Source organism: Lathamus discolor, chromosome 10, assembly GCF_037157495.1.
Source record: "Lathamus discolor isolate bLatDis1 chromosome 10, bLatDis1.hap1, whole genome shotgun sequence".
Taxonomy (NCBI): domain Eukaryota; kingdom Metazoa; phylum Chordata; class Aves; order Psittaciformes; family Psittacidae; genus Lathamus; species Lathamus discolor.
Genome location: NC_088893.1, coordinates 18,429,934 through 18,452,880, shown reverse-complemented (window position 1 = coordinate 18,452,880; position 22,947 = coordinate 18,429,934). Strand labels below are relative to the sequence as shown.

At 52.9% G+C, this 22,947-nt stretch overlaps 1 protein-coding gene across 3 annotated transcripts in view; it reads left to right on the top strand.

The window, feature by feature from the left end:
• Positions 1-425: 425 nt before the first annotated feature.
• Positions 426-22,947, top strand: part of JADE2 (jade family PHD finger 2) — a 77,679-nt gene continuing 55,157 nt past the window's right edge. The window contains exons 1-3 of one of the 3 annotated variants that reach the window (XM_065690926.1): positions 426-983; positions 8,591-8,648; positions 11,568-11,653. In XM_065690926.1, coding sequence (XP_065546998.1) covers positions 8,591-8,648; positions 11,568-11,653 — 144 coding nt within the window. In that variant the 5' untranslated portion in view covers positions 426-983. Of the gene's footprint in view, positions 984-1,396; positions 1,794-8,590; positions 8,649-11,567; positions 11,654-22,947 lie in introns of those variants that run through there. The other 2 variants (XM_065690927.1, XM_065690925.1) reach the window with 2 other exon arrangements.

The following is a 22,947-nucleotide window of genomic DNA, read 5'->3' as shown; positions in this document are numbered from 1 at the left end:
CTTCTGCAGCAATTGAAGCAGCTCAAGACAGCTCCTGCGATGTGTTTGACTGTAGGGCCTCCGGGACTGAAAGGATGTGCACGGTATAGACCGTGCCATGCAATTAGCACCGTTTTAATTGAAGAAAGCGGTTCTATCTCACAGCAGCGCTGCCGCTGTTTGGAATCCTGGGGAAAGAGCTCCCACCGAGCAGAGCCCGAAACTCCCCTTTGGGGTGCCTGGGGCGGGGGGGGGGGGGGTACCCCGGGAAGTCGGTAAAGTTTGGGGGGGGGGTATTCAAACACACATATACGTTCTATAGACACACATACGCGGTCCATAGGCACACATACGCGGTCCATAGACACACATACGCTGTCCATAGACACACATACGCGGTCCATAGACACACATACGCGGTCCATAGGCACACATACGCTGTCCATAGACACACATACGCGGTCCATAGACACACATACGCGGTCCATAGGCACAGATACGCTGTCCATAGACACACATACGCGGTCCATAGGCACAGATACGCTGTCCATAGACACACATACGCTGTCCATAGACACACATACGCGGTCCATAGGCACACATACGCGGTCCATAGGCACACATACGCTGTCCATAGACACACATACGCTGTCCATAGGCACACATACGCGGTCCATAGGCACACATACGCTGTCCATAGACACACATACGCTGTCCATAGGCACACATACGCTGTCCATAGACACACATACGCGGTCCATAGGCACACACACACAGGCACACACACGGGGCTCCGCTGCTGCAGCCCCTCCGCGGCCCTCCCCGGCAATTCCCACGCCGCCGGCCCGCCCGCCCCGCGGCCGCGGAAGTTTGCTACGCGGGGAAGGGGGGTGTGTGTGTGGGGATGGCCGGGGTGTGTGTAAGCGTCTCGGCACCGCGTTCCCCGCCCGCTCCGCGATGGGCAAGAACCGTCTTTTTGACGCAGGAGAAATGGCAAATTTGAAGTACGTCATTAATATGGCGCCAAAAGGGCTGTTTTTTTTTTTTTTTTTTTTTTAAGTATAAGCTTATTTTGTAATTTTTATTTATTTTTTTTTTTCTTTAAGGAGCGGCCCCGTTTCCGCGTGTGCGCAGCGCGGCGCGGAGCGGGCCGGGAGGTGGGGGGGGGGGTGGGGGGGGGGGAAAGAGCCGTGAGTGCGGGGCCGGCGGGACGGCTGCGGGGCGGCTCCGGGGCTCCGGGCAGCGCCATGGGGCCCCGCCGGCCGGCGGCGGGGTGAGGGGCGGGCGGCAGCGGGCCGGGATGGGACCGGCGCTGCCCGCACCCGGCGCTGCCGCTGCGCCGCGGGGAGCACGGACGGGAAGAAACTGAACATTTGGGGCGGCCGAGGCGGCGGCAGCGGCGGCGGGAGGGGGGAGGGTTGGGGTTGGGGGGGGGGGGGGTGGAAGCGCCGCCACCATTATCCGTCCCCGCTCCGAAAGTCGCTTCCCCGCCTCCCTGCCGGAGCCCGAGCGGCGGGGCGAGGAGAGCGTGAGGAAGTGCGGGGTGAAAAAGAAAGAGAAACAGGCGGGCAGGGCTCGCCCGGCCGCCGCGGAGCGGCCATCTCGGCTGGGAGCGGGGCCGCATCCATGGAGTTACCGGGCGGGCGCTCCTAAAGGAGGGCCCCGGCGGCGCGGCCCCGGCAATGACACCGGATTGAGGCGGCGAGGGGGCTCTCCCGGCCGGGGACTGCGGGAGCATCCCCCGCCCCCCGCCTCCTCCCCGCCCGTAACCCGAGAGACCGGCTCAACTCTTGGAGGACACTCTCCTGGCAAAGGTAAAGGCGCGGCGGGCGCGGGGCTGGTTTTCCCGCGGGAGGGGATTCCGCGGCTTTTGCTGCCATTGATTTATTCCTTGGGAATCGCTGGGGTTTATTTATTTCTCTTTTTTTTTGTGTGTCCCTTCCACCCCCCCACCCCACCCCCCCCCCTTCCCCTCCCCGAGCGCTGCGAGGCGGGGGATGTGCAGCATTTCCAGGGGCGGATTGCGCATGTTGGTCACTCCTGTTTTAAAGTGTACGAGGGAGGCAGCGGGAACGTAAACACCAACTTTTCCAGGGTCGGCTCCCGGCTCCGCCGCTGTTGTTTTGATTCCGTTCCCTATTTACTTGTTATTTATCCCCCCCCCCTCCCCAGCCACCACCACCCCGAATTAATGACTGCGGCAGTTCAGCCCTGCGCTCTCCCTGCCCGCCGCGGGGCGGGAGCGCGCTCCGCGGCTCCATGCGCGGCCCCGGGGGGTGTTGGGGTGGGGGGGGGGTGCTGAGGATCCGCGGTTGCCGCTGCCGGCGGCCCGCGGGCGCGCAGCGCTGCGCGGGGCCGGGATGGCGCTGCCCGGGGGCGTGGCGGGGCCGGCTCCCGCCTGCCCTTCCCTCGCTCCTTTCCTCCTTCCCTCCCCACCGCCGAGCCTCGGGGCTTTCCCCGCCGCCTGCCCCCGATGGGTCCCCGGGATGCCGGGCCCGGGAGGCGCCCGTATCCGCTCCGCGCATCGCTCAGGGGCAAGCGCATCCCCTCCCTGGTCCCCAGCGCCGTGGGGGTCCTGCGTGGTGCTGCCCCCCCCCCCCCTTAACCCGGAACCGGGCACTTGCCCTCGGGCTCCCTCCTCATCCTCGGGGGACCCAGCGCCGCTTCCCTCCTGCCGAACGGGGCAGCGCTTTGCAAAGGGATGCGGGGTGGGATGGAGCCCTTACCTGCAGCCCCAGGATGCAGGATGGGATAGAGCGTTTAGCTTGCCGCCCCAGGGTGGGATGGGGTGAGACAGAGCCTTTACCTGCTGCCCCGGGGTGGGATGGGGTGAGACAGAGCCTTTACCTGCTGCCCCGGGGTGGGATGCAGGGTGGGATGGGATCCTTACCTTCGGCTCTCTGGCTGCCACTCGGCTGGTGGAAGCACCGGGATGGAGTTGGGAAGCGCTGCAGAGGCAGGGGAGCTCCTGAGTTGTCAACCTCGGGTGCAATTAGGAGGAGAGAAATTACATATATATATTTCCATACCTGTACATCTTGAGCACTGAGTGGGAAGGGAAGGATGGCATTCAGAGGGAAAATTCCCAGCTCCTGCTCTCAGCACCCACGGTGAATGTTGTTTACTGATGGGTTGGAGCCGAGACCCTCCTACCGCTGGGACATTGCTCCGGGGGGGTTTTGCTTGGGAAAGGAAAAAAATCGGTGATCTCAGCCTTTCTCCCAGGGGTAAGGAGCCCCGCTCTTAGGAATGGTGTTTGACCTTTAAGCGTTTATTGGCTACCGAGGTTAAAATAAGCTTGAGATAGAAGTAAAAATAGCTTGCCGAAAGGTTAAATCAAAGGTTAAATTTGTTTTTCCTAGGAAAATTGAGGGCTGCTGGCCAAAAATGAAGGCTTGGAGTAAAGCATGGGAGGGTACACGTTAGGTCTGTAGGCAGGGAGTTGCAATTCATTTGAAGTACTGGTGGCTGCTGGTAGTGTTTGACACCCAAGTTCGGGACGTTGGTGGATGGGTGGTCCCCAGAGGAAGGGATTTCAAATAAGATCTGGTCTTTGCCTGTTTCTGGGTGTTTGGTACACAGATTGGTGTGCCCATAGCAACTGTTGATTCTCTGCGCTGGGGATGCTCAGAGACCTGTAGGATGGGGCAGCCGACCGCGGGCAAGGAGGTGGGTCCCTGGGTCCCTGTGTCCCTGCATCCCTGTGTCCCTGCATCCCTGTGTCCCTGCCTGCTTCCTCCTGCTCGAAGGCAGGGGTGGCCCCGAGTGCCCGCGATAACCTTTCTGATTACCTGTGCTCTGTCTGGGCTTGCTGAAGAAAAAGCATGGCTAATTAGAGGGTAAGGAGTCAGAAGAGGCAAGCAAAGTTATAAATGTCAATAGTAAAGGAATAAACCCCAACACATCCCCTTGTAGACGTGGAAAAGGGCAAAGCACAGGAAGTAAACGGGGCTTGGTTTGTTTTAAATTTAAATGAGATGAAGTCTTGCCCCAGGGAGCCCAGGCAGGGGTGCAGTGGAGGAGAGGAGGAATGGCTCTCCCTTCACCTGGGCGGTTGAGTTCTTGCTTGAGAGGTGGGAGCTGGCAGCAGGCTGTGGAGGAGGCAGAGGAGCTGCAGGGACAGGCTCCCACTGCCCAGAAAATGACTGTTCTGGGTACCAGGCTTGTGCCTTTCCACATTGACGCTTCACAGGGTTACCAGGGAGGTTAGGAGAGGAGCAGCGTGGCTTCCCCGCTCTGAGATGTAAGGGCTGTGCACCAGGATCTGTGGGCACAGCTGCTGCGCATCCTTCGGTCAACAAGTTTGTTCTCCTGTTGTTGTGAAATTGGGGCTGTGCCTGCACTGGGGGATGCTGCTGCTCCTTCAGAGCCTCCTATAGCAGTGCTTGGCTCCAAAATGGTTAATGAAAAGGAAATCCTATGGGGTCAACCGTTGTACCATCAAGGCTGGGACCTTCCAGCCCTCCGCCCTTCCTATAGTTATGCTTTCTTATACCGGCCCTCTTACACTTTCTAACAACTGGCTGGTATTCCTAGACAGAGGAAAGGAATAACTCAGGCAGAGGGGATGCACTAAGAGCAGCCCCTCAGCTCCACGGTACCCACCGGGGTGCAGACAATGGGACGGGGGAGGGTGCAGGACCAGGTGTCCCCGGGTGTTGGGGGTCCTTGGGAGCGGGGTGCGGGCTGGCCGGAGCGGTGTGGGTGCCGCTGGGGGCACTCTCTTTCTGTTTGTGTTCCTATTTCTGTGCTGGAAGAACAAACAGGGAAGTGGTTTTTCTGCAGTCTCATTGCAGCTCGCAAACAGAGCACATCATTCAGCCGGTGTTGCTCAACTGTCACAGCGTCAGAGGTGACGGCAAAGGGGGGGACCTAGCGCGGCGCATCCCTGAGCGTGCGGGTGGGCGCTGGGGAGAGGCGATGACATGATGACAAATACTTGGGGTTTTTTGGGTTTCATACTGCAACTGATGCAGGTTTCTGTGCCTGTTCCCTGTGGGAGCAGTGAGCGCAGGCATGGATGCATTTCTCTGCTCACCACAGTCCAAAGTGGCTCATTCTCCCAAACAGCCCCTGCATAGGCTGTTGTGATGCTACTGGGAGCTGCCATGTGGACTCGATGTGCCAAAGAGTTTACAGGGAGCTGGGAGACATCACAGTTCCCCAGGGATTGTGGAGGGGTCCGGAGAGGGTGAGGAGCTGTTTGCTGGATGAGGCTGGATGATGGTTTAGTGTGGATGGGAGCAGTGGGGAAGCGGGACAGGAGCTCAGGGTCTGAGCATCTCTGTGTGTGAAGAGAGTTCTGGTGCCTTCGCCTCTCCCTGGTTGCATGGGCTGGGCAGAGCTGCATCTCCAAAAGCTCCTCTCCAGCCCCTCCCCTGCTGGACCAGGCAGCCTGAGGCCATCACCTCAAATCTCTCTAATTTGTGCTTGGCACTAGTGATTTACATTTGTTTAGGCTGATGGGGGGCCATCATCTTCCTTGGTTTAGCATTTATCTGCCTTTCTCAGCTTGAACAAAGGCGATGCTGAACATGTGTTAAGTTTGCAGGCAGTTTTTGGGTTCGCAGGCATTAGAGCTGGGCTTTGCCTGTGGATTTGAGTTGCGGACACTTCAGGGGGATGTTCATTTGTTTAGAAAAGAAACCCACATCTGTTTCTGTTTGAATTTTCTAAGCAAGCATACATAGAAACCTTCCTCTTGGTTTCTGGCCCTGTAAGAGCTGGGTTTTGGGCCAAGTTTGACCTAACCGTGACCTGCTCAAAGTATTACAGATTTTGTTGGTATTTGTTGATGACTTTAATGATGATGCCATGCAGAAAATGGGTCACTTCAAGGTGAAATTAGCTTCTAATGTAAACAGAAGAGTCATTTTGGAGCAGAGACTGTGTTTTGTGGAGACTCTCAGATGTGCACCAAGCGAATTGTTTCTATGAGCTGGGTGTGGGGCTTGTTGGGGCTGGAGCTCCAGCGCTTGGGAATGGGTGGGATGTGGCAGTGCGTCCCTGTGCTGGGTTCCAATGGCTTAGCAGCCACCGTCAGACTTTATAACCCTGTGTTCCAGGTGGAAAAATGGCTCAGTTACTACTTCTACAGTAAATCCCTCTTGTTAAGGACCATACTATTTCATTGCTCAAGAAGATGAATCCATCAGAAGACAGCATCTTCTTAGCACTGCCTGGAAGTTACCATTTTTTGAAAGGGCTTGGCTGAACCCTGTGGATTTTGCCCCAGATTTTGCTCCCTTCAGGCACACAGCGCCTGTGGGGCTGTTCTGTGCCATCCCCATCCCAGGCAGCAGTGGCTTTTCGTGCTGCTGTGTTCAGAGATGTCAGCGCTTTGCTCAAGCCAGGATTTCATTCAGAGCAATTTAATGCAATTTGGTTCAGAGGATGCTGTCGTGGATGCTGCCAAACAGTGGCAAAATGATTTCCTGAAGTAGAGCTGCTATTTTACCTGCAGTGTGAGCCACTGCTGTATGTGAATATAAATCCATACTGTTACACAGTGAGCATGTAACAGTATGTTGTGTAGGACAGAAGCAGGATGCAGGGGACCAAGCTCAACTAAAGGGATGATCAGTGCATCTTCTCACATCTGTATCAGGGCCAAAACCAGTCCCAGCATCCTGACAGCTGTGCTGTACATTAATGATGCACCTTTTTCCCTCCCTTGGAAGGAAAGTGGTGCCCATGGCACTCGCTTGCTGTAAAGGCAAAGATGGGAAGCACTGGAAATCTCACTGGTTATCAGTAGCATTTCTTTGCTTCAGCTCAAGTGTTTCTTTTCCCCATTGACTTTGGTTTATTTAATCTCTGTGACGGGGAACTCAGAAGCAATAAAAGCGTAGCTCCAGCTTTGTGCTCTGTTTGCCACTTCAAACCAGTAGGAACCAGTTTAAAAGGTTCAGGTCGAATTCCCACTAACAGTAAGTAAACTGCAGTTAGAGCCGTCTTCAATATCGCTTTCCCCAAGCAAAATCTGATGGCTGCTTGCAACAAGGCTGCTTTAATAACGTCTGTTTCCCCTGGAATCCATGGGGGAAAGTATTGATATTGCCATACTCTTAAGGAACATTTTGAATCTTGTTTTGACAGGGCAATGCCTTATCACAACACTGATAGTTAAAGGTTTATGATACTTGGTAGTATTATCCCTTATACTGGTGTGATAAATCATATAGCACATATAGTGTAAAATACAGGCGTTGCAAAGGTTCTATATGCTTATGTGGGACTTTTCCTGTTGTTTGGGGGGGGGATGGCGTGCTCTAGCCTCCCATCCAGTATGAGTGCTTCTAGTACCTGCTGTGACCAAACCACACAAGAGCAGTGTTTTATTACCATTCCCACTTCCCAGTTGCGGAAGCAGCAGTGTGTGTGCCGTGTCAGCACCCTGAGGTTCTTACAGAGTATCTCAGAAACCACTAGGAAGGTGTCCACGAGGTTAACGTTGTTTTCTGCGGGTGTGTTTTAGCTCACAGCCTCTTGGAGAGGTCTCTGGTCCATGGGTAGCCCTTTCCACCCAGCGCTCCCTAAGCCCTGTAGTGGGGTCACACTGATCAGCCACCAGCCACACTGATAAACTGGGGTCTTCGGAAGTTTAAAATCTGTTCTTCCTTTCTTTTTCCCTTCCTCCTTTCTTTTTCCCCTTCCTTCTTCCTTCCTTTTCCCCTTCCTTCTTCCTTCTTTCTTTTTCCATCACCTACTGAGAAAGGTACTTAACTTTCAACTCCAAATGCTTGGTTCCTGAGGGGCAACTTCAGGAGAACCCTCTGATTTCAAGTGTTTCTATGGTTTGTTCATAGTCACAAAGCAAACCAGCACCCAAGCTTGTAATGGGTCTTCTGTCCTCCCAGTTGGTGCAGTGGTACCCACTGCCATGGTTTGTCTCGGAGCGGATGGAGAGCTCACAGCAGCTGTGCAGAAGCCGCTTGCTCACCCCCTGGGGCTGCACTGGAGCAGGCAGAGCAGCTTTGGGTGATGGGAAGCGTGCTTCAGGCTTGGCTAGAGCGTGCTGGCTGTGTGACAGAGACACCAGAAGTCTTAGAAGTAGATGCTGCCTGAGTGGGAAGATGAGTCAGAGGGTAAAACCCCAGGCTTATTGTACACAGGGGTCCTCTTCGGCTCCGGGATGCTCGGACTTCCCCCTGCAGCCATACTGAAAGTGCGCGGGGTTTCTGTTCTACGTGTGCACTTCTCAGAGTTGCAGCCTGGATGGGTGGTTCCCAGCAGGGATGTCTTTTGTCCCATGCAAGAGCATCATGGTCCCTGTGGGGCATCCTTAGGTGGTGATGCTCTTGCAGCAGCAGAGCCGTTGGTTGTGAATCCTTCATAGGCAAATCACCATGCAGAGCTAGGGGATCAGAGTGTACTCACTGGTCCTCCTAGGAGAAGGGAAAGCTGGTTGAGATACTGACACCCTTATAGAAAAGCCCTGTGAGGATTGTTTTCTTCCTGTTTTTAAGCCCCTGGGTAGGTGTGTGTGTGAGGGTAAGTGCTGGTTGGTGCTGAGGTAACTCTGTGTGCTGATATGCAGAGATAACAGTGACTTGGTGCTGAGATGGGTTTCCTGGACATCAAGTATAATGTTCGATTTCTTTTGTTACAGATGGAAGAGAAACGACGCAAGTACTCGATCAGCAGTGATAACTCAGACACCACTGACAGTAAGACCTTTAATTCAAGGCTTTGAACGAGATTCACCTCCAGCAGGGAAAAGGCTTGAATAATTACTTTGCAAAGAGTGGAGGAAGCTGCATTTACTGGGAAGTCTCTGCACGATGAATTGTGTGCGGGGCTGGGTTTGTCAGAGATGCAGCAACAACCTGATATCAATTTAAATGCCTGGCTGTGGCTCCTCTGTACTGATGAGTGTCTCCCTCTGTGAGGAGCCTGGGCAAGGGGGAGCTGCTAATGGCAAATCTGCTAACGAAGCAAATACCCTTTGTAGGCAAGTTGTCCTTTCCTGCTGCAGCCTGAGACTGGTTAGCTCTTGATTGAGTTGTACTGGGGGAAAGGGAAGTTTTTAGTGGAGTCAGGATAAAACCAGAGCCGCCTTGTTCCCTCCTTGCGAGCTGAAGAGTGATGTGGGAAAAGGGATGAGGTTCAAGCCAGCAGAGCTTGCAAGCCCACGCTTGCTGTTTGCCATCTACCTCACTTCATCCTCATTCAGGAAGGCACAGAAGCATGTGCTCAACAATAAACATGCGCTGGATTTTGGCTATAAATAGAGCGCTTCCCTCTCCCACTTCTTCCAGGGTTTCACCCAGTGCAGACATACCGCAGTGCCTTCGTGTTCAGTACCCTCCAGGCACCAGCCTAATCCCTTGTCTGGGCTCCCGAGTTTCTCACTGGTTCCTCTTGGTTTCTTACGACTGTCACGGTAATTTCATCTGGGCCGTGCTGGGAATTTGCTCTCCACACTTTACAGGATCTGGCTGCTGGATACCCGAGAACGAAAGGGACTTTGCTAAAGACACTAAAACTTCTGGGCCTTTTCCTAACAGGATGATGGGGAGATTACAGGGGGTTATGGAAGGGCTGATCTCGCTGGGTTTGGCTGCCGTTCCCACAGCTATAGCCAAAAAACCTGTCAGCCTGAGTGGCGTTCGCACCATTGCTGCCGACGGGAACCTGCTGTTTGGCTGCTGGAGGGGACCCCCATCCTGCTGGAGCCGTGGGGAAGGGGGCTGGGGGCTGAGCCGGGCCTATGGGACGTGCTTCAGGCTCTGGCAGCGCCGCTGGCTTCTTGTAAAACGAAACATCTCTATCTCAGAGGAGGGTTTGTTTTGGAAGCCGTGCTCCAAACTTCCCGTCTCCTAATCCCCACATGCTCAAAGGCTTACGGAGCCGAGCCGTGCTAGCCGGCTGCTCTGCCTTTCGGGGGTAAGGCATCTTTAATCACAGTATTAAACAACATGGCCTTATCTCTGTTGGGCTTGGATATTCCTGCTGCAGGTGATATCTAAGCTGTTGACAAATGCTCTCCGGCAGGATAACTGTAAACAGAGTGATGACCTTCCTTTTGATTCCTCTGCCGGGAAAGGATGCCAGTGGCACGTTATCTAACTCTGTAGCTGTAGCACCGCGTTGTAGCTAGGGAAGAGGGGGCAAAGTGGAAGGAGTGCCTCGGTCTCTCAGTGTAAGCTGTGGATCCGGTGCTGCGATGCTCTGAACAGCTCACTAAGTCCAGTGGCATTTCCCAGTGGCTGCAGCATGGGACTTCAGCCATGGGCTTTCCCTAGGGAGTCCTGTTATGTACTGAAATGATTAAAGAAAGGCGTTTGTGTGGAGCCCACTAATGATGCCTAGCTCGACAGTGCAGTCAGAAAACCAGCGGTCCTCTGGGGACGACTGATGCCGTCAGATCTGGGCTTCGTTTCATGGAGTACAAGAAAGCGAGTGCAAAGAGCACAGGGTGAACCAGTGCCTCCTCCCCTGCCAGCAGAAACAGGCACATGAGGTTTATCTGGGCTCATGAGGGACTCAATGGCCTGAGCTGGCAGAGGAAGGGACATTCCCCTCCGCAGTGATACTGCATCAGGGACAGCCCTGGTCCCTCGGGACAGGTCAGCCTCTGGGCAGAGCTCCTGAAGCCCTTGTGTGCATGGCTCCATCAGGTTTGGCAGTTGCTTATGCGCATGGTGTTGTTTCCTCCTGCTCAGCCATCCAAGGGTAAAATCAGTGTTAAATGGACTTATTGATAGATAATTTGTTGCACCCCCACAAAAACATTTCTATCTAGTGGAATCTGGAGGGGTCCTGCTCTACAGAAGACCCAGCTGTCCTCATCATTATAAAAAGATTCCAATAATTAGTTTATTATTTCTTATTACAAAATACATATCTTTGGGGTTTTTAGTGATAGTAACACACGTGGGTTGGAAACAGAGATTAAGAGCATCATAGTCCCAGCACATTCCAGGCTTCAGCTGCCCTTACCTTGTGGAAGGTGGTAGCAGCGGTGATGGTACTGCTTCAGTCAGGATGATGAGAGTCCATTCATAATGCTCCCAGAGGAAAGAAATCCCAAATCCCAAAGCGAATGCTGTCTTCCTGCTGAAAAGTGTAAATTCATTTGCTTGATGTTGCATGGTTCCCACCAGGTGCTGAGCAGGCATGGGAATGATCAGTCCTGGCATGGTCCCAGTTTGGGCAGTGTTTCTGACCATGGGGTCTGAAGTCCTTGAGCAGTTCAGGTCCTTGTCTTTAAGCATCCTTGTCAGAAAACTTCTGGTCTTACCTCCTGAATTCCTGATCCCAGCAGATCCCAGGAATGAGCCCTTGCTCATTCCCCCTTAGAAGCCGTTCTTACTTCATGTCTTTAGGTTTCTCATTGCTGATGTTTGCATTCCAGAAGCCTCTGTTTCAATCATCTATAGCAGCAGGAAAGTGACGTTAATCTCTTTTGGTGAAGTACCCTGGGGTGTGCACACAAATAATGCCATGACAATGTATTAACTGGCTCTTAGTGTTGACCCAAAGTGTTGGTTGAGGCTATAGTAGTGGCAGTGGGGCTGGGGACAAAGATGGGGAATAAAATGGATCTATTTTCCAGGTAACCTGTCTTTGTTGCCTTGTTGCAGGTCACACGACCTCTGCCTCCAGATGCTCCAAGATTCCAAATACCAAATCCCCCTGGTCGCGGCAGAAGGAGAAGAAGCCCTCTGAGGTACGTTGGCTTTTGCAAGAGGAGAGCTTTTCTTTAGGGAAGATCCAGATGTGGTGGCAACCGATGTGCCCGCAGCTGCCTGCGGGTGGTGGGTACCAGGACGGTATATCCTCCAGGATGCTGGAGCCAGTGGTGCCTTGGCCTTAGCCTTGTGCTTGGCTCTGCTGGGAGGGAGCAGGCAGAGGTACCCCGCAGACATCACTGACAGAGGGTGAGGGGTTCTTACACTCACTGCATCCCTGTTGATGCAAGAGGGAAGAGGTAGAGTTTGGTGGGAATGGGAGGTCCTGCACTGTCAGGGTAGCTACGTGCTGAGGTTCTCTGGTTTGGTGCCCGCCTGGATGCCCTTTCATTAATAGCTCAGGTCATAGCACTGATGCCAGGAAGGGTGGCTCGGTGGCACAGGGCTCCTCCCTGTGAGCAAGTGGGAGGTTCAGGGCTGTGAAATGAGACACGGCACAGCTGAGTTGCAGATCATGTTGTGTTGGGTTCCTCCTGTCACGGGGCTCAAGGGCATTGAGCTGAGGCCATTGGTGCCTGACCTTGCTGCAGGGTTTTCCCTTGCTCCTGGCTGGCACAGGGCAGTGCTGCCTGCCCTGGGGCATTGCCCTGGTTGCCCTTTCCAGCTCTGTGTTGCAGGGATTGTGACCGGGTCGGGGGAACTCTGCTTCCCAAGGACCGTGCTGGAAGGGATGATGCTGTGCCCTGTTTTCCCTTGCGTGCCTCGGATACATTTCCACTAGACATGGAAACTATACCAGGCATGAGCTGCTGTTGTAGCAACTGCAGTGTTTAGTGGTGGTCACCTTCCTTTCAAGAGCAGCTTGAGCAAAGCCAGAGGGACATTGTTCTTGCATTCCCTTTCCTCTGGACCAGGGTCTGAAGTCAAACGGAGCTATGTTTAGAAGCAGGTGAGGCTGGCATGGCTGATGCCTGCTCACAGGCTGTAAACTCCATCCCAAGCCCCCACGTTACACCTCTCCGGAGGCTGTGGCTAAGCACAGACCTCTCTAACATCCTCCCTTTGCATCATGCTGAGTAGAGATTTTGAGGTTTTCCTGTGGTCACTGCGTGAATCACAGCTGTGCTTGGCTCTTGCCACTCTGACACATTTACATTGGTACATCTAAGGGATCGGCGATGGACAGAGACTTTAAAAGTCTGAGTTTTTTGTGCTTTGGATAAAGAGAGGGGCTGAAAAGCTGTTACTACCAGCTGAGGTAGTTGGAAACACTCCAGAGAACAAAGAACCGGGGTGCAGATGTCACTGGCTGCTGACAAGGCTGTCAGGAAGTTGTTCATTAGGGCTGGTAATGCCATCTTTTGGCTATAGATTTGGCTCCTGAAATGGGTGAGGGTGTAATCTGTGAGCTGATCCCCTGCTGAAAAAGTGAAGCATTTTGGCCATCTCCTCCCACTGGGACACTGTTACCCCTCTCTGAAATAACTGCCCAACCCTGTGCCTGATGCATCCATAAAGGCATCAGATTTGACATGGAGGTGCCTTCAGGGGTCCTGCAGAGATGCTCATCAGTAGACCTGGTCACACGTGTAAGGATGTGACTTGTGACACCCACAGTTTACTCATCTGCTAATGAAGTTACTGGATGGAAGTCCCAGGACTCCCGAGTGAAAACACTTCTGCACGTGAAGGATGTTCAGACCCGGATCCAAGTTTTGCTGCTGTACAACAGCTGGAGTGAAAACTAGATCCCAGTCCGCAGCACCCGGCGAGACATCAGATGGGGAGCCTGCAGGGGCCAGGCTTATCTCTCTGCTTCATGCTCTGTTATACCCAGAGGATAGTCCTCAGTGAAATGTAGCTCTGGAACAAATAAAGTGAAGCAAAAGCTTAACAGTGCCCAGCTTAGCAGCAGTTGGGACAGAGAGTGAACCTCGGTGGCACATCTGAACTGAAACTCCAGGGGAATTTGGGGAGGCCGTGAGTAATTACTCAAGTTGGAGCTGGGCCAGGATGCTCAAGCTGACAAACCATCTTTTACAAGAGCGTGGTGGGAACCTGAGCAGATGGGAGCAGCCCAGGTCTCAGCTGGCCTCCCCTTACCCTGCATCTCCCCCGCGGCTGCTGGCATCCAGCTCTGCCCGAATTCAGCTCGAGGTGAAACCCAGGGGTCAGGAGAACGTGTCCATGGGGTTGGATATGGGATTGCCGCACACAGCAAGTCCAAGACCTGTAGCAACACATGGTAATGGTTTGGAGGTCATCCCAGTGGGCGCTGGTTTATGGATTTCCTCCGCGACAGCATCTTCCATGGTTTTCCACGAGTGACTCAATGTTTCTTGCTGTGAGCATCCAAGTGTGGGATCCAGTGTCTGTCGCCTGTGAAGCCTGCAGGGTTTGGCATGTCCCAGGGGATTTCTTGCAGGAGCCCTGAAGCATTTCAGGCACAGATAGGGATGGGCATCGTGTCCTGCTGGAGCAAGTACTGAGAAGCGTCACGCATAAACCACACCGCTGTCAAACTGCTTCACTTCACATAGTGCTATCTATTGAGGATGGAAGCCGCAAGAGGGTAACAGGGAGAGCATGATGAATGTATTGTCAGATGTTGAACCCCCCTTGGGGCAGCGTGCCCCAGACGTCTTGGGCTGGACCAGCCTTTCAAACAGTAACTCAAACTCTAGATTTGGACATGGATTGTAGCTCTATCAAGAGCTGAGCTGCTGTCGAGGCAAGGGGGTTGTGGGGATGTCCAGAGGGGTGATGATGCTGGAGGCCAGGCTGGGGGAGCAGGGGTTTGTGAGCATGGAGAGCTGTCCCTCTCAAAGTCATGGCCCCGGTGCTCTGCGAGCTGCAGTCTGCATTCCCCCTGCCAACCCGAGCAGGAGATGAAACAACTCCAAAGCATTAGTGTTCCATAGTTATTAGCCAGGTCAGGGGGTGATGTTTATTATGAAAGACTCTGTGAGAAGGGATTAACTCGACACATTAAAAACCACCCGATACAAGGCATCTGGAAAAACAAGCTTCTTACCATGGAAAAGTACTGAGCTGTTTGTAAACATCCGCCAAGGGGGCCATTGCCAGCGAGGGCGATTATATTTATCTGTGCCTGTCACGGGGCTCTGCCCGGGCTCTTTCTGATGTGTCCCAGGCACCAGGCCTCTGTCCCGGCTGCCTCCTTTGCAGAGGTGGCACTTGTCCTCTCCTGCCCCAAGCATGGGCAGCGGAGACCTCGGGGCTGAGCTCCAGTGCGATGCCAATGGTGCCCCAGGCATGGGCATGGCTTTGCTGCCCTGCCGGTAGGCAGAGGATGGATGTGGGCAGGTGCCAGCAGCTTCTTGCATCTGCATTGATAGGAGCCTACCAATCTGGTCATTTTAATTAATCCCATTAGAGCTTGTTTGTCTCTGAACCTGGACTCAGATGCAGCGTGGTGGTCGGTGCCCATCCCTGGGTGCTGCTGGTCAGGGAGCTCAGTGAGGAGATGCTGGTTGTGCTCCCTGCTCCAGGAGCTGGAGGGAGGAGGATGCTCACTCAGGTCCTCCCTTGTTTTGAATGCTGAATCTGCAGCAGGGAGTAAGGTGTGCCTGAAGTGTGGATTTCTGCTACTTTTAGCGGCCCATTAGTGCAATCCTGCCCCCGGCTATAGGGCTGCTGGGGATGTGAGCGTGGGCCTCGCTGGTTAGACTGCAGTCATCGAGCCCTCTCTCCTGTTCCTGACAGGGAACAGTTGTCAGTGTCTAAGGAGAGAACACAGGAACAAGGCCAGTGTGTAGTGATAGCTGGCGGTTCTATCTGCCAGCTCCCAGCCATCAGCAGCCTGGGGACTCCCTCAGATGCAGCCTCTGAATCACTGCCTTAGCCAGGGTGTCAGTCCTGAGCTCCTCAGCTACTTGGGATGCAGACCACTACCCTGCAGTGAGTTGCACTGATAGAATATATAGTGAGGAGGAAAAGAACCCTGCTTTTTGTGCTAACCACCTGCCTGGCAGCCCTGCAGCCATCCTGTTCCGAGCTGCAGAGCCCTGCGTGGTCTCAGCTCTCCTCAATGGGTGCTGCTCCTCTCACCGGACATCCTCATCACCCTTCTCCTTCGGGCCAGACCTTCTGGAAGCAAAGGGACCGCAGCTGCAGGCAGGGTTCAAGATGAAGGGGAAACCACAAGATTTATACAATTTACATTATTTGCTGCTTGCCTTGTTTAGATACTGCTTCCGTGTTTTGAAAGATGCCTTTTCATATCTCTTTACAAGGATTTAACCCTTTTAACCAACATCCTCCTTGTTTTCCTTCTAAAACCTTCTAAAAGGTAACTCTTAGTGCATCGAATCTTGGTTTTCCCCCTGCAATAGGTATATCATGGCCCAGTGCAATGTGAATTTAGTCCCTGAGCTTTCCATACTTGACGAAGGGCTTTTATGAGGATGGCCAAGCAAGACTGGACATGCTTTTGCTGGGCTGGATGAGGAGTAAATCTGTCTCTGTTGAAAGATTTGACTGCAGTGGCTTTGTCACTTTTCCCTGGCTGACATGGGAATAGCAGATTAATACCATTGTCTTCTGAATGCTGAGAAGGGCCAGACAAAAATGCTTCTTGTTCCTATTTTAAATTCTGTTGTTCATTGGATCTTTAGCATTCAGCATTGTGAGAGGAAACAAGACGAGATGAAGAGATAGCAGGCTGGCTCCCAAATGAGCACGAGAGTAAGTATTTTTTCCCCCCACAGGCAGATAGTATCACTGCTTACACACACAAACCAGGCATTGCTGTGCTTCAGAGCCTTGCTACTGAGCATCACTGCTCCTCTCCTCTTGGAAAGGGCTGGAAAAATGTGAGATGATGGCAGGGAAATAGGGCTGGAGGGGAGCAGGGCTGGCCAGCCAAGGGCTGCACCCGCGGAGGTACCGGCTCAAGCTGATACGAAGACAGTTTGTACAACCAAAAACTATTCCCAGGGCTCCCATTGTTCCTGTTGTTTTCTCTTTCTCTGAAAATCCTTGTGACTCATGAGCTACAGCAAACAATTTTATGCTTGAGAGAGTGAAGGGCTGATAGCACGGGCTGGAAACGAGCAGGGAGCCCTGCAGATGAGGCAGCTGGAGACACCCCTGGTCCTGGTGTGGAAGGAGGAAGGGGGTGATGGTTGTGGGGTACACAGGACACAGCTGCCTTGGGGAGAAGAGTGTTGAACCAAAAACTAAGGAAAGCCTGTTATGTTGGTGTCAGAAAGCGTTCCCACATCCTTTATGTGCTGACCTGCTGCTGGAGAGGTGGTCCATGTGAGATCCCATATGGCACTGTGGATGTGAGGGCACTGTGTGAGCATCGCAGATGTGTTACAGGGTTATAGGAGGGAATAGATTCAAATGTGAGATTTGGGTTGCAGGCTATGGTCAACACCTCTCCTGTTCCCCCTCTTCCTCCTGAGCACATTGTGCTTTCCACCATGCACTTGATTCTGAGCGATGGGCTTCATTTCTCTTACTCTTCAAACCAGTGCTTTGCAGTGTGGCGTGCTTTGGAAAGGAGTGTTTTATCCTATAAACTGCCAGGGATATAGGTGTTACTGCGTGTTGAAAAGAATTGCATCCCGTGCTGGGAATAGGAGAAGGGTCAGAGCTCATCTTTCCACCCCAAGAGAAAGGTCTAAAAGCCCCACGGGTGCAGGGGGAAATGTGTAACACAATTCCTGCCGCCTCAGCAAGCCCTGTGCGGGGGGACCCGTCCTGCTGGAGCCCATCTGTGCCTGGCTGAGCCTCCTGCTGCCTTCAGAGCTGGTTTCCACCCGGGCTGGTTTGCAGACCTCGGAGCACCCGTGCTGGGTGCTGCCGAGGTCGTGCCGCCTCGCCGGGTGCGCTCATCCATGTGGATCCTGCACGGCGGTCCCTGGGCTGGCTGCTGCTTCCAAAGCTAATTAAAACCAGTGCTAGATGAGTGTTCCTTCTCGTTTCGAGTTAAAGCCCAAACCAGATACGGCTCTTTGGCTCCAGCCCAGGAGCTGGTTTCGTATGAGTGGAAAGTCTTTGCTGCAGGATCTGAATGTGGTGGTTTCGGGTTGGTGTTTGGAGTTAAGGGAGTAATTGGCAGGCTCAGACCAATGGTGCAGCCACTTGAAAAGCTGAGATCTTGACAGAGCACATAAAGTGAGAGCTGAATGGTGGTGAGATTGACGGGCCACTCTGTTCGAAGGGATTGGGAGTGAGTCAGAGAACCTGGAAATCAGTATGAGGATTGCACAGAAAAGTGAAGTACAGACAGGGGCTGGTCAGCTGTGGAGGACACGGAGGAGGAGGAGAAGGAATGCTGCTGCAGAGTGTTGCAGTCTGGGAGCCCTCTGCTAAGGGAGGGATGGGAGTGCAGTTTGTGATGCCATGTGGCATTCCCATTGCCCTTCCCTTCATAGTGAGGCACCGTGTGCCATGACATCTCCTTCCAGGGGTAGGTGTTTCTCTCGGAGGTTGTCCAGGCATTGGACAAATTGATGTTGGTCCATGAAGAGCTCATGGAGGTGCCTCATAGCCATCTCAGGATGCAGGGCATGGCTGTGTCTGATGGGTTAAGCAGTAGATCGGAGCTGAACAAGGGGCATGTGGCTCAGGCAGGAGCTGAACCCAACCTTGCAGGTCTTTGCCGTAACCACAGGAACATCCTCCCCACACCAAGCTGGATCCAAGTAAAGCATTAAGATGTGAAGATTGGAAGATGTGTAATATTTAATCAGCTTGGGGGGATTTTTTTATTTTGAGATAAAATCAATACAGCGTTTGCTTCACAACAGCGAATTACAGAAGTAACAGAAAAGACTGATGTATCCATGTGGAATGCGATGGCTTTGGTGTCCCAGTGACTTCTGACGCTCCTGGACCTCCAGGACCGGCTGTGCTGGGAAGCAGTCACTCCAGCACTGCAAGCTGGTGGGATGAAAGGATGGGGAGATAGAGATCTCTAATACAAACTTGCCTGGCTGGTGAGGTGTGAGTACCAAGTCCTGAAGGTTCACAGAGCTTAGACATGAAGCTGGGCTGGAGCAGTTGGATCTGCAGGACCAGGCTGTGGTGGCACTGGTGGTGCTTGGACAGGAGGGATGAGCTGAGGTCTCGTGCTGCCCAGTAGTTCTTTGGTCCGGGGAGCAGTATGAAGGCATATCTTGGGCTATTGCAATTGCACTTCGTTTTCCCCATCTCTAAAGCTGATGCTATCAAAGGGTGAGGTTGGCCCCTGGGCATTGGTGTGATGCATCTCCAAGCATCACTGAATCCTGCCTGTGGTTCCCGAGCAAGCAGAGGTAATAAAGGGAACGTCTCGGTTTGGCCTTCGTTGTTGCCACGGATCGATAGGCAATAAACTGGATCTGCTGTCGGTCTGGAAGGGGAGGCCAAAGCCTGGCCAGGGCTGGAGGGGGGAGCGGGGCAGCCGAGACAATTTGTCAGCTCCTGCAGCCGGGGAGAAACAGTAAACACTCTATTGAGGGAAAATTGCTTGTTTTCTGGTACCCAACTTCCTCTTCACCGCCAGGTCCTCGGTTCATCAGTGCCCAATTTATCCTTTATTTGCTTTTCATAAATAATTCAGAGGAGTTTGAGTAGAATAATTGAGTCTTTTCCCAACCCTAATCCCAGACAATTCAAAACAAAACGACATTTAGATTACAATTTGAGCGTATTAGCTGTTGGGAGATTTCCAGACAACTGATCTGCTTTCCTTTACAATTTCTGTGCCGTTTCGCTCGTTTCTAAAGTGTTCTGCTTTGATAGTTAATAATTTGAGCATTTCCAGCTCTTCATGAAAAGGCAGAGGCGTCGCTGTGATAAAGCACGGCCGCGCACGCTGCCTTTGGATGGGCAAGCTTATCTGTTTTCCAAGAAGGAACTAAATAAATGAAGTCGTGAGATTGCAAATCCAGCCCTCGATGTGGCTTATCATCTGCAGGGAAAGAGATACAATCGCGCTGATTTGGCTTAAAATTAAGACTAAGCTTCTGCGCCGATGTGAGCTGAAAAGCCAGAAGGGATGAGTTTGGGGAAGACTTAATGCAGGAAAACACGAGCCTGGGATCTGCTCCATGCAGGGGGGAGAAATTAGACCGCGGGCTGATCTCCGTGCTGTGCTTCCCAGTGCAGAGGCTATGAGGTACGTTTGGCAGTTTGCTGGAGGGTTTTGCGTCTGCTGAGGATGTTGCAGAGCATTGGTGAGGCTGGTCCTGCTGGTTCAGAGTGGTGGTGAGCAGTGTGGGGTGCATGGCCAGCTCAGCTGCCTGTGGGATGCTCCAGGGTGCTGGACTGCCAAAGCCATGACCCCAGCCAACAGGTGAGAGCGCTAAGGAGGTTACCTAAGTAATAGCTGTAAGCAGGGCAAACTGCGTTTAGTTTCTGACATGAGGATCTGGTTTATTTCCTACCCGTGGGCAGCAGCCCTAGGGGGGACCAGGTTCCCCAGCAGCTCTGGCAGCTCCTCCTTAGGCTGGTTGCACGATGCAGTTCAGGCTCCTCCGTGATACTCTTCATCAGTAGGAGGAAGGTGATGGGCCAGGCATTGACATAAATCCACTGTGACTGCCCACGCCTGGTGTTACAGCAAAGCGATGGGGCTCAGCACCTCTCAAGCTCTCGCCTGGTGCTGACTTTGCAAAAGAGAGTGGGGATCCTTGTTTGGGGTAAGGCTCTGGAAAGGTGCTGCAGTGGGTGCCAGCATCGCAGGGAAAGAGGATGCCGGGGGTATTTATGACATGGCTGGACCCTCTGGAGGGCTGGAGAGGGCAGTCCTAGAAAGGGCAGTCCTATGTCCCCCATCACTGCTCCTGTGCTGGCTGCCAGGTCGTGTGCCTGCAGCAGCAGCATGAGCATGCCTGCTGCATGCCCTGCGCTGCCTGCGGGGCCCTGGAGGAACTGTGTGTTCGTGTGCCATGAAGGAGTGATGCAATGCTCCTGCACCCCACGGCATCGAAGGGGGTGTCCTCAGGAGGTGGTGGAGTTGGCAGTAAAGGAGGTGGAGGGCACTTGGATGTCAGCAGGGTCCAGTCCAGGGTGGTTTGAAACCTATTGGGTGCCCAGCACCTTTGGAAGCCATTCCTACCTGGCTTTGCCCACACATCCCAAGGGTGAATGTCTCCAAAACAGTGTTTGCTATAACAGTTTGGCAAATGGAGCAGTATAGAAGTGGTGCATCACTCCTGACATGGGGCTGGTGGCTGGAGCAGGGAGGTGGCACCGTCCTTCAAACCGCCCTCAGCCACATGTGGTCCAGTCACAGGGGAGCATCTCATCCATCAAAACAGAGCAGTCAGATGTGAGAAGATTCATGTGGGTTTGTGTTGTCCTCACTGGAGATGGGCACCAAACCTCGGTAATGGAGATGCTGTTTGCTCGAGTTGTGACCCTGGCAGTGCAGGGGTGCCAAGAGCAGGGGGCATTTCTACACTGTATTTTAAGCACCGAGCCACAGTGGGGTTACTTGCTTGTGTTGCTCTGCAGCCCCGGAAGGGCTGTGATATCTCACATATCCCTTCTCATGTTTAATTAACGTCTGGCTTCATATTTTATCATTCTGTTAAAGTTCTCACACTGGCAGTGTATTAAAAGGTTACTGTGGCGTCTGGATCCATGCGTTTGTAGCACAGAGACTTAAAGGACCCTGATCTTTCTCAAGCTGAACTTAATTCTGACTGTAATATGTAGGCTGTTAATTATGTTTGTTGAAGGATGCTCTGAGGCTGTGTCTGGCCAACTCACATCAGGTTTATATAGGCACAGGCAAAAATATCTCCAAGCAGATGCATCAAGAGGTACCAGTAAGATTCAAAAGAGGACCCAAGATGGAAAAGGTTGTTTATGTATTATATTTAACTCTAATTGGGTTAGCAGCTGAGACTCTGAGGATTAAATAAACTGACCTAAATACTGGTCTCAGTGGTCTTAGTTAAAGTCTGGTTTCCTGTATCTCAGCCGATTTGGTTTCCCAAGTTCTCTCCAAAGGCAGTTATCTTTGTATGAAAGGTGTCAAGCCATATTTTATCATTTACTGTGGCTCTGACAAAGCAATACTCATTTGGGGGAATAGACCCTGAGGATTGAACAGTGTCTGAAGAAAACACCTGATCCATCCCAGCCCCTCAGAAGGTTAATGCAGAAGAAGCAGGGATGGGGTAGGTAGAGCGAGCCTGGTGTCCAGGCATGATTGCTGGCACTGTTAGTTATTATCTCAGCTAATAGCAGATGGTGGAGAGGAAGAAATCATCCATTTTCATTTACAATTTATTTTTGTGCTGCAAGAGGCAGGATTGCTCGAGTCGTTGCTGTCAGGCAATCCTCTGCAAGGAAAATCTTATTTACTGTGAGGGGTATTTTTGGAATGAGTTTTTTATTGGAGTATATTGGGAGAAGCCTGTGCAGGGCCAGAATTGAGATGGAGAACAAGCCCATTCACTGTGTGAGGTGCTCGGAGGGTTTTCATAGAGGAGGGGGCCAGCGCTGGTTACCACAGGAGGTTTGTTGGGGCAGGAGAAATCTGAGTGTTTGGCTGTGGATGTGTAAGCAGGAACCTAGATCACCTTTTAGTGGATGTTTTCAAGCTGTAACATAACCCCTCATGGCTGTATTTTGCCTTGTGATCCTTGGTGACTGCTGAAGCAATTGAGCCCTGATGATGGGGTACCTTCAGCTTTTGTGTGTCCCTCCTTGGGGCAGTGAGGTGATGTGATGGGGACATGAAGGTGTTGGGGGCAGTGAGGTGATGTGATGGGGACATGAAGGTGTTGGGGGCAGTGAGGTGATGTGATGGGGACATGAAGGTGTTGGGGGCAGTGAGGTGATGTGATGGGGACATGAAGGTGTTGGGGGCAGTGAGGTGATATGATGGGGACATGAAGGTGTTGGGGGCAGTGAGGTGACGTGATGGGGACATGAAGGTGTTGGGGGCACTGAGGTGACGTGATGGGGACATGAAGGTGTTGGGGGCACTGAGGTGACGTGATGGGGACATGAAGGTGTTGGGGGCACTGAGGTGACGTGATGGGGACATGAAGGTGTTGGGGGCAGTGAGGTGACGTGATGGGGACATGAAGGTGTTGGGGGCAGTGAGGTGATGTGATGGGGACATGAAGGTGTTGGGGGCACTGAGGTGATGTGATGGGGACATGAAGGTGTTGGGGGCAGTGAGGTGACGTGATGGGGACATGAAGGTGTTGGGGGCAGTGAGGTGACGTGATGGTGCTCAGGGCTCTGTGCTTCCCACAGCTTCATTCACATCAGGAGCATCGTTTTCCCCAGTAAGGCTGACGTGGAGAAGCCCAGTTGCTGTGCGTCCCTTGGCATTTGGAGCAGATACTCTTGT